This window comes from Labrus bergylta, chromosome 4 (assembly GCF_963930695.1).
Source record: "Labrus bergylta chromosome 4, fLabBer1.1, whole genome shotgun sequence".
In the NCBI taxonomy this organism is placed as follows: domain Eukaryota; kingdom Metazoa; phylum Chordata; class Actinopteri; order Labriformes; family Labridae; genus Labrus; species Labrus bergylta.
Window position 1 is genome coordinate 33,624,118 of NC_089198.1, and position 10,602 is coordinate 33,634,719.

The 10,602-nt window shown below is 45.3% G+C and overlaps 1 protein-coding gene across 1 annotated transcript in view; it reads left to right on the plus strand.

Annotated features, from left to right (window-relative positions):
• Positions 1-10,602, plus strand: part of LOC109993904 (cadherin-18) — a 102,226-nt gene that overhangs the window by 50,210 nt on the left and 41,414 nt on the right. Inside the window, exon 4 of the mRNA XM_029279910.2 lies at positions 10,442-10,561. Within this exon, the coding sequence (XP_029135743.2) occupies positions 10,442-10,561 (120 nt within the window). The remainder of the gene's footprint in view (positions 1-10,441; positions 10,562-10,602) is intronic.

Below are 10,602 nucleotides of genomic sequence, written 5' to 3' on the forward strand. Positions count from 1 at the left end.
AACTTAACTCTCTATTGGCAGGTCTTCCTACATGCACTATCAAACCTCTGCAAATGATACAAAATGCAGCAGCACGACTGGTCTTCAACCTTCCTCAAAGAGCACATGTCACTCCGCTGTTCATCTCCTTACTGCTCGCATCAAATTTAAAACTCTGCTGCTCGCTTACAAAACAGCGACAAAAACATCTCCTCCTTACTTTAACTCTCTGATCTAGGTCTACACTCCCTCCCGCCCACTACGCTCTGCCAATGAAAGGCATCTGATCCAACCTTCACAACAGGGTACTAAGACGCTGACTAGACTCTTCTCCTCTGTCGCCCCCCGGTGGTGGAATGAACTTCCAAACTCCATTGGATCTGCAGAGTCCCTCTGCACCTTTTAGAAAAAGCTAAAGACCCAGCTCTTTCATGAATACCTACTAACTTAATGATGATGGTCTCCATATTATTGATGATGATGATGGTAATGACGACTGACAAGATGGTTTCTATACTGATTAGAGCTCTCAAGAACTGCCCTCAATGTTGTGCTTTGCCTCTGGTCACTTCCTGTCAGCACCTGTGTGTCCAATCGGACTCAAAGCTGATCGTTTGCTCTTACTGACATTGTTCCCTTTTTCTAGATCCTTGCTTGTGTTGTACTTACTCTCTGATGTACGTCACTTTGGATAAAAGCGTCTGCTAAGTGAATTGTAGAATTGTAGAACTCTTGGTTATAAAGAAAATGCCATTAGGATCTGAGGCTGCGATCAAACGTACTTTAGACTGACTGGCGGCGCGACCGGTCGCAGCGGCCCCTCTCTCTCCCGATAGAGCAGTGTTTTCTTCTTTTTCTAACTTGTCTTTTGACTTTTCTCCATGTTTTACTATGGAAAAACACAATTACAGCCGTCGACTTTTAACTGGACTTAAACAGTAACAGCCTTTCTGTGGAGATATTACCCGAATCACTGAGACAACAGCTTCAAACTTTGGGACTGCTTCGCGAGCCAGTTTACCCCCCGGAGAGGAGACGTAAACGTAAACGGTGCGAGCGGAAACAAAAGCGAGGTAAACATGGAGGCATAAGAGCGAGACTGGCTAAAATACCACACAGGTCCGCTCTTCCAACTCTTCTACTGGCAAATGTAAGATCTCTGGACAATAAAATGGACCATATAGAGCTACTGAGAGCTGCGCACCGCGACGTGAGGGACGGCTGTGCGTACATTTTCACAGAGACATGGCTGAACGAACGCATCCCAGACTCCGCCGTTCAGCTTGAACAATTCACATGCTACCGTTCGGACAGAATCCTTATTAAAGGAGGAAAGAAGAAAGGTGGTGGAGTCTGTGTTTACATCAGTGATGCTTGGTGTTGAGATGCTGCTGTGGTATGTAAACACTGTTCACCGCTGGCAGAGTTTATGATCATAAAGTGCCGTCCTTTCTATCAACCGAGAGAGATAACACCCTACTGGTCGCTGTGTATATTCCCCCCACCACCAACAACGCTGATAGAATCGACACACTTTGGGAACTTTACAACACCATCAGTGAGCAACAGACAGCCCACCCAGACGGATTTTTCATCATTGCTGGGGATTTTAACCATGCAAATCTCAAGACAGTTTTACCCCACTTCCACCAACACGTGACCTTTCCCACAAGAGAAGGTAACATTCTGGGCATGATTTAAACATCAGTTAAAGGTGCTTACAAAGCTTCACCCCTCCCCCACATTGACCATATCAGTGTAATGCTAATGCCAGCTTACAGACCCAGGGTTAAAGTCACCAAACCAGTTTTGAAGCAGGTATGTGTGTGGCCAGAGGGGGCCTCTGCTGCACTACAAGACTGCTTTGATACCACAGACTGGGAGATGTTTAAGCAGGCAGCCACCTACAACAACCACACAGACATTGAGGAGTATTCTGACACTGTTACCTCCTACATTAGCAAATGCATTGCTGATGTCACCACCACCAGAACCATCACCACCCGGGCTAACCAGAAGCCATGGCTGACAGGAGAGGTACGCGGGCTACTGAAGGCCAGGAACACCGTCTTCAGAGCTGGGGACGCAGCCTGCCTGAGAACAGCGAGGGTCAACCTGTCCCGTGGCATCAGGAAAGCCAAACGCAGCTACACACTAAAAATAACCGGACACTTCATGGACAGCAGAGACGCGCAGAGCCTGTGGCGTGGTATCCAGACCATCACGGACTACAAACCCAAGCCACAGACCTGTGACAGCAACACCTCTCTGCTGAACGACCTCAACAGCTTCTTTGCCAGGTTTGAAGCACACAACAGCACGCCCCCACAGAAGACCACCCCCCCTCCCCACGACCAGACCCTGTGCTTGACTGCAGCCAGAGTGAAGAGAACCTTCTCCAAGATCAACACCCGCAAGGCTGCAGGTCCAGACAACATTCCTGGCCGTGTGCTGAAGGACTGTGCAGAGGAGCTCAAAGATGTCTTCACAGACATTTTCAACGCTTCTCTGAGTCAGGCTGTTGTTCCGTCGTGCTTCAAAGCCACCACCATCATACCCGTTCCAAAGAAGCCCTCACCATCCACTTTCAATGACTATCGACCTGTTGCACTGACCCCCATCGCCATGAAGTGCTTTGAAAGGTTAGTCATGGCCCACATCAAATCCACCCTCCCCGCCACCCTGGACCCCTACCAGTTTGCATACCGAGGTAACAGATCCACTGAGGATGCCATCTGTTCTGCTCTTCACCCAGCCCTAACACACCTGGACACCAAAAACTCATACGTCAGAATGCTGTTCATAGACTTCAGTTCAGCATTCAACACCATCATCCCTCAGCAGCTGATCGGCAAACTGGACCAGCTGGGGCTCAGCACTTCCCTGTGCAACTGGCTGCTGGACTTCCTCAGCGAGAGGCCTCAGACAGTGCGGGTCAGCGGCAGCACATCAAAAACCACCGTCATGTGCTCCTTCTACAGAGGCACCATCGAGAGCATCCTGACCAGCTGCATCACTGTGTGGTTTGGGAGCTGCACTGCTGCCAACCGCAAGACCCTGCAGCGCACAGTGAAGGCTGCTGAAAAGATTATCGGTGTCCCACTCCCCTCTCTTCTGGACCTCTACAGTACCCGCCTCACCCGCAAAGCAACCAGCATTGTGCGTGACCCCACCCACCCCTCACACAGCCTCTTCAGCCTCCTGCCATCGGGGAGACGGTACTGCAGCCCGTGGTCCGGCTCCACCAGACTGGGAAACAGCTTCTTCCACCAAGCTGTCAGGAAGCTTAACTCTCTCCCTTCTCTTCCTTCCCTCCCCTCTGCCCCCACGAACACTGGACGTTGAAACCCCCTCCCGTTTGCCACCAAGAACTCTGGACTAATAACTCTGAAGCTAACTATTCAAAAGTACACTCAGTTTACTGCACATTGCACATATTGCACAAGTTCATGTTTTCTTTAAATTTCATTTTATTTTATTTACCATTTTGTACCTTTTGCACAATTTAGAATTTATTACTGTAAATATTATTTATCTTATTTTTACCTCATTTTATTTATCTATTTTACCTTATCTTATTTTACCTTATTTTGGTTGTATTGCACCGCGGGACGGAGACAAACGAAATTTTGATTCCACTGTATGTCTGGCACATTTTGAAATTGACAATAAAGTTGACTTTGAACTTTGACTTTGTACTTCTTTTAAAATTTTAAAGATGGTGCATGAGTTTTTATATCTCCAGGTTGTTCTTACGAAGAGTGTCCCATAGTCACCGTGTAGATATCTTAAGTTCTGTCGAGAGAATGAGACGATATATTTGACAGGTGATGATGTTGGCTGAGGCTCACTGTGATGAATATAATCATCAATGAAGCACATGCAACCCAGAGACAACTCCACGTGTGCAGTGATCCTTCTTCTGAAGAGGATTATGTAAACACACCGTGAAATAATCGAGACAGACACCTGCTGAGAAGCTCGGCCCGGAGGAGAGAGTGCAGAATAAATAAATGAAACAACTCTGCAAACAACCACAGAAGTTTCCTCTCTCTCTCTTTTTACACGTCTCCCTCTGGGAATCCTGCTGATTCATCTCCATCAACATCTGCAGTGTTTGCATCACTCAAACTGGGTACACCATCGCCCAGCACGCAGGTATTATGATCTGTCTCACGGCTAACGGGAACAATCCGACAGCAGAGTACATCCCTGCCGATATTATTCAGAACAGATTGAGGCGTAACGTTAGCCTGTATCGTTAGCGGTGTCTTCGTTGTCTCATGTTTAGTGGCTGCGGGAAGTCGTCTAACCCGAGTTATGTCTCAGGTTTGATATGAATAAATCAATAAATCTTTAAGTTAGCTTCATAAGTTTTGAACCTTACAAACTTATCTCAACTGGCATGTCATCAATGAGCCTCTCCAGCGTAGCCACGGCCTGTAGTCGTCATGGTAACAGTTGGATACACTTCACATGCTAACAGTTTGATAATACAGGCTGATGATGCTAGCAGAGTCCCCTCCCCTCTCCTCTCCTCTCCTCTCCTCCTCCCCCCTCCTCTCCTCTCCTCTCCTCTCCTCTCTCAGTGACACTGAGAAGTTCATAAAGTCAGCCAGCATACTGAAAAGACAGGTTGGTTTTGACCTCCTGGACGAGAAAAAACGTTTCTGCCTAAAAAGAGAAGAATAGAAGAGAAGATGTAAAGAACAGAAAAAAATAGAGGACACTGTTTTCTGTTTCACTAATATTTATGCTCCAAATAATGGAGCTGAAAGGGTAGCTTTTTATACCCGCCTCCAAAAGGAGTTACTGATCTATAATCAGGATCAGATCATCCTTGGTGGTGATTTTAATTGCACACTTGATTTCACCGTGGATAGGATAGGAGAGGAGCCACATCCACATTCATCCCAGACTTTAAAAACTGTCATCTCTCACCTGGATTTGTTGGACACATTTAGAGTGAAACATCCACAGTCCAGACAGTATACATGGGTCAGGGTTAACAGTAACAGGGTGTGTGCAGCTAGACTGGACAGGATTTACATCTCCAGAACTCTCAACCCCAGATTAATTCATTGTAATATTCTGCCTGTTGGCTTCACTGATCACCATTTTGTTAGTGTGGAGCTGATTATTTCACCAGGTGAAAGGGCTAAGTCCTTCTGGCATTTTAATAACAAGCTTCTACTAGACAATGTTTTCTGTAAAAATGTTTTTGGGATCAGTGGCAATTAAAAAAAAGCTGAATTTGATTCTTTGAAGCTGTGGTGGGAGGTTGGTAAAGCTCAGATTTGTGTTTTTTGTCAGCAGTATACGTCCCACTCGTCTGCTAGATTAAAAACAGGAGTTAAATGGGAGTCTGGATCCCACCACTGGTACCCTGCTGAAGGAGAAACGCATGGAGTTGAGCTCTTTCCTGCAGGAGAGGGTGAAGGTAGCTCTTGTGCGGTGTCGTTTCCTTCAACTGAAAGACATGGATGCCCCAATGTCTTTCTTTTTTAATCTAGAGAGATCGGTGGCTCAAAAGAAGCTGCTAACATGTCTTAAACTGCCAGGAGGTCGTATAACAGCTGATCCAAAGGAAATGAGGAGTCGTGCCATGCAGTTCTATGAAGATCTGTTTGGAGCAGAGAGTTGCAGCCAGGAGTGTCGCAGGGAGCTCCTGGAGGGTCTCCCTCAGCTCAGTGTGGAGGAGAGGTCTCTTCTGAAAGGGGAGCTGTCTCTGGAGGAGCTCACTGCTGCTGTCACTCAGATGGCAACAGGAAGAGCACCTGGAATAGATGGTTTGTCCACAGACTTTTTTTAAGAGGTTCTGGAGTATTCTTGGTTCTGACCTGCATAGTGTTTTAATGGAGTGTTGCAGGACCGGGTCCCTTCCTGGTTCCTGTAAGAGAGCAGTTCTTTCCTTGCTCCCCAGGAAAGGTGATCTGGCATTGTTAAAAAACTGGAGGCCGGTTGCTTTGCTCTGTGCAGACTACAAGATCTTCTCCAGAGCTTTCGAATAGACTAAAGGACATTCTGGGAAGTGTGGTCCATAAAGACCAGAGTTATTGTGTTCCAGACCGGGCAATCATGGATAATGTTTTTCTTATCAGAGATGTCATTAATGTGTGTAAAATCTATAATCTAAATGTTGGCATTGTGTCACTGGATCAAGAGAAGGCGTTTGACAGGGTGGATCACTCGTATTTGTTTTCTGCACTGATGTCTTTTGGTTTTGGTGATGGTCTTGTGTCATCAGTTAGTTTGTTGTATCAGGGTGCACAGTGTTTGGTGAAGATGGGGGTGGGGTTGAGTCGGCTAATCCCTGTACGGCGAGGGATCAGACAAGGTTGTTTTAATGATTTCATTAGGACTTTAACTTTGCAGTCAGCCAGTCTCCGGGCCAGTTTCAGAGAGGCAGGCTGCACAAAACTGGGTCACCTAGTAAGACTGACCCTGGACGCCCTCAAAGAAAGGACCAATATCACCTCCAGCCGGGTGCATAAAAGAGTGGTGGAGGAAGTCTTTTCTGCACTTCCAGAACAACTTGGAACATTTCTAAACATTGAGGATCTGTGTGAGCAGTGGAGTGAAGAGGGTGAATACAGCTTCCCATCTTTCGGGGAGTGGCAGGAAAGAGGAGGTGGGTTGCTGTCCTTTAGTACTCCTCTTCTGGAAAAGTTCCAGGATTCGGGGAAAAAGAGCACTCTATCAGTCCTGTGTTAAGGTCCTACATCTTCGTTGTTGAGAGAGTCGAGGTGGATCAGGTTTTTTGGCCCAGAGGTTTCCCCGAAAGGCAGCTGGCAGTCCCTGTACAAGCTGCCTGTTGAGAAGAGAACAGCAGTGGAGAGTTGTGCATGGGGTTCACATTGATCCAGGGTTGGGAGAGGAGTGTTTGTTTTGTTCACTAACTGAAACCTTGTCACATCTGTTTGTTGAGTGTCCAAGGCTCTCACTCTTGTTTGTCCTTTTGTAAAGGTTGTTTGAAGCTCTCGGGGATTTCTCTTTTGTATTGTTTGTTTTTGGGCCAAAGTATTCTGTGAAGAAAAAGACTGTACATACTCAGGGTACTGGCTGTGTGGAACCGGTGCTGGTTCTGGAGGGACTTTTGAAGGCCAGACTAAAGGTTGAATTTGCATATTATCAAATGATCATGTGTGGGCTGTGGAAGAAGCTTTGTGCTCTGTGGGTGGGGATGGAGAGCTGATTATTAATTTTTGATTCAGGTAAATGTTGATATTGTGATTTTTGTTGCACTTGTTTTGTTTTATTTATTTATTTATTTATTTTCTTCTCTTGATCTGAGTGATGATGTGACAGTGTTATAATTTTCTCCTGGTAGTGGTAAAATAAAAGGATTTTGAAAAACCTCTCCTCTCCTCTGCCATATTTTGTATCCCTCACCCATGTTTAAAGCTCCCTGCTCTCTCAGTGGGATGTCTTGTAATTTCACCCTCCTCTGCTATTCTGACCTGAAGTGTCAAAGTATTTGTAGGATCAACGTCAGCAGCAGACATTTAAGAAATGCAAACAGTGTGTCGACGGTCAGATCACTGCTCTGAGTGTTTTCTACACATTAAAGGAAGCTCCTTCTCAGTCTAAACCTTTGACATTATAAGCTCTGCACCAGTCTTTACGTGGTAAAGATAATCTGAGGTTAAAGCATCCTGTGAAATATGAGACCAGCAGTCCTCCTGAGATCGTTTCCTTATCGAAGAATTATGAGTAGGTGTCTGATTCTTCCCTGATTCTTCTCATAGTTATATTATAAACTTGTCTGATGCATCTGGAATAAAGTAATGATGTTGGTTACATTGTTGTATTATTATCTTTGTATATATTTTCATATAATAGCATTATCTTTGTGTTTACAAAAGGGGCGCCAGTGACCTAGTTTTTGAGTGGGCTCCCTCTCTCTGATTTCTGACTCTGTCTTCTGTACTGTCTCTAATTAAAAGACATAAAAAGCCCCAAAATAAACCTTGGAATGAATGAATGAATAAATGAATAAGTACGCTCCGGCAGCTGACACAGCCGACTCATGACTTCATCATTTAATAGATCTATATACTGACACACTGCGCCGTGCTACAGGATGCCATTGTTTCACTGTCTTACTTTCAGGTCATAGGGCATTTGTCACATTCAGGGAAAAAACAAGGAACAGGACCCACATGCAGAATTAACTAAATATATTTAATAAACAAAAAGGCCAAAGGCAAAACTAAAACTTACTTCAAAAGCCAAAAACTAGAAGTCAAAAAGCACAAGAAAAATACTTGAAACACAGGTAAGCAAAGGTCTGGCATAGGAAACAACATACTACAAACAATGATCTACCAAAGAGGGGAAGAAACACAGACACAGGGGTAATCAGACACAGGTGAGACTAATGACACAGGTGAAGACAATGAGGGTAATCAACACTGGAGGGAAACACACAGAGGCAGGACAAGAAACACTGAGGACAACTACAAAATATATACATGAAACACTGAAGACACAGTAGAATATAGAGGGACACAAGGATATGAAATTCCAAAATAACACAGGAAACACTGAAGACTAAACTAGGAAACACTAGGGAAGATAAATACATCTAAACTGTGAAAAACAACACAAACAGACCAAATCATGACAGCATTAGGCTTTGATGTGTTTGACAAAGTGCAGTTTGAAAGCAAATGAAAAAATACAAAACTGTTACAACTTCACCCCTGAATCACACCGAGCCCACCGGACGTCATGAGAGCGACCTCAGTCGACTGCTCTGTTAAAGACCGATGTCAGGGTTCATCATGGTCCAAATCCCAGAACACGGTGTGGCAATAATGCAGATGTTTCTACAGGTATTGAATCAGAGATGTTAAGAGTCTGACGACGTCTAAAATCATAGTGCCCCCTACTGGCAAAAAGAAGTCATACTTGTGAATCAAACAACATTCAATTCATACAAAATCTACGTTGTGTCGTCTACACGCTGTATGAGGTAGGATACGCCCCCTTCCACAACAGCTGATATTAGCGGCTAACATGCGCTAACTTTACAGTGAATGACTTTTTCTGTGTGAGTATAAAGACACACTTCCTGCTTAGATAGCAGCTGAGGTCGGGACACAAACGATAGCTACAATGTTAAAGATACATCGTCTTTCATCATTCTGCTCCCTTAAAGACAAAAACACAACAAAGAGAGAATCACATTGAACTTATGAACTATTGTTATGATTAAACAGAAGACTGTAAACGATGTCTCTGCAGGGAAAGCAAACACGGAGTGGTTCAGACGTGATGAATGAGATGGATTAAAGCTCCGGCCTCTCCTGTCCGCTGCTACATGCTCAGGCTAATGGGCTGTGGCTGTGGACCGATGCTCTTCTGACAACACGCTCTGTTTTACTGCAGCTCTTTGTTCCCCGCTCACAAAGAGAAGGAGCAACAAGTTCTCATTGAACAACACGGATCATTTTCATCGTTTCCTAGTGGGGCGCGCGCACTAACCACTAGGCTACAAGCTCTCCATGTTTTGGTTCTTAAGATGAGTAAAGAAATGATCAGGACCAGAGAATTTAAAAGAATTCAGTAGATCTTATTCAGGCTATAAATCGGATGAGATGAACAAAATGCTGTTTGCCTTGACATGTCCTGATTGGGTCTGGCACTCACCCCCCGCTGGATCAGGCTGTCCCTCTCCCCCCCTACTCCCTCACTTTCATCACAGAGGAGATGAATGGTTTTCTCTGAACATTATTTTGTTCCCCCAGGTGGCGCTACTCATCCTCCTCCAGATCCACTGAGCGGCTTCATCTGACATTTCCTTTACTGTCTTTCACAAACTCTGCTCCCAGCACTCCCAGTAATAAAACAGCTGTCTACATCCCACTTCTCCTGGACCAACCAGAACTCTCTATCCTCGCTGTTCAGCTCCGGCCCCTAAACCCGCATATCTCAGCTGTTTCCTTTGACATGCTTCCTCTGCAGATTCCTCGCAGAGAACCGTCAGTTCTCTAAAATAAATATCCGCTGACTTGCAGACCTTCACACTGTGTCAGGCCTCAGGTTAGTGCTAACTAACAGGAAGTCTACCTGCATCTCTGGATCATTAGCGCTCTTTAAAGACCTGACTGGTGTCTGCAGAAAAGATCTTCCTCCTTTGCATTTCTGTCCCTCCTGACGATCTGGACGGCTACACTCTTTTCATTCTGAACCCACCTGTCGTCTTTTACTTTCAATTCCAGGTACGATGGGTCCCTGTCTACCTGAGGTTTGAGGATCTGGGGTGATGGCAGCACATCGTAAAAAAGCCCTATCATGACTTAAACCCTAACCCTTTGATGGACAGATAAATATGATGAGTTCCATGTGAGAGCACCCTGAGATATATACAGTATATGTTTTCTCTAGGGGTCGATTCATATGATTTTTATGTCCCATAATCTGATCACTGATTACGTGCCCCCCCTCTTCTTTGCAGGAAAATCCATTTTCCAGGTGACGGCCTCAGACGCAGATGACCCGACCTACGGGAACAGTGCGAAGGTGGTTTACAGCATGGTGGAGGGACACCCGTACTTCTCTGTGGACCCAAAGACAGGTAACAGCTGCTGCGTCCTCTTTAAAGGAGGACAGTTGAGA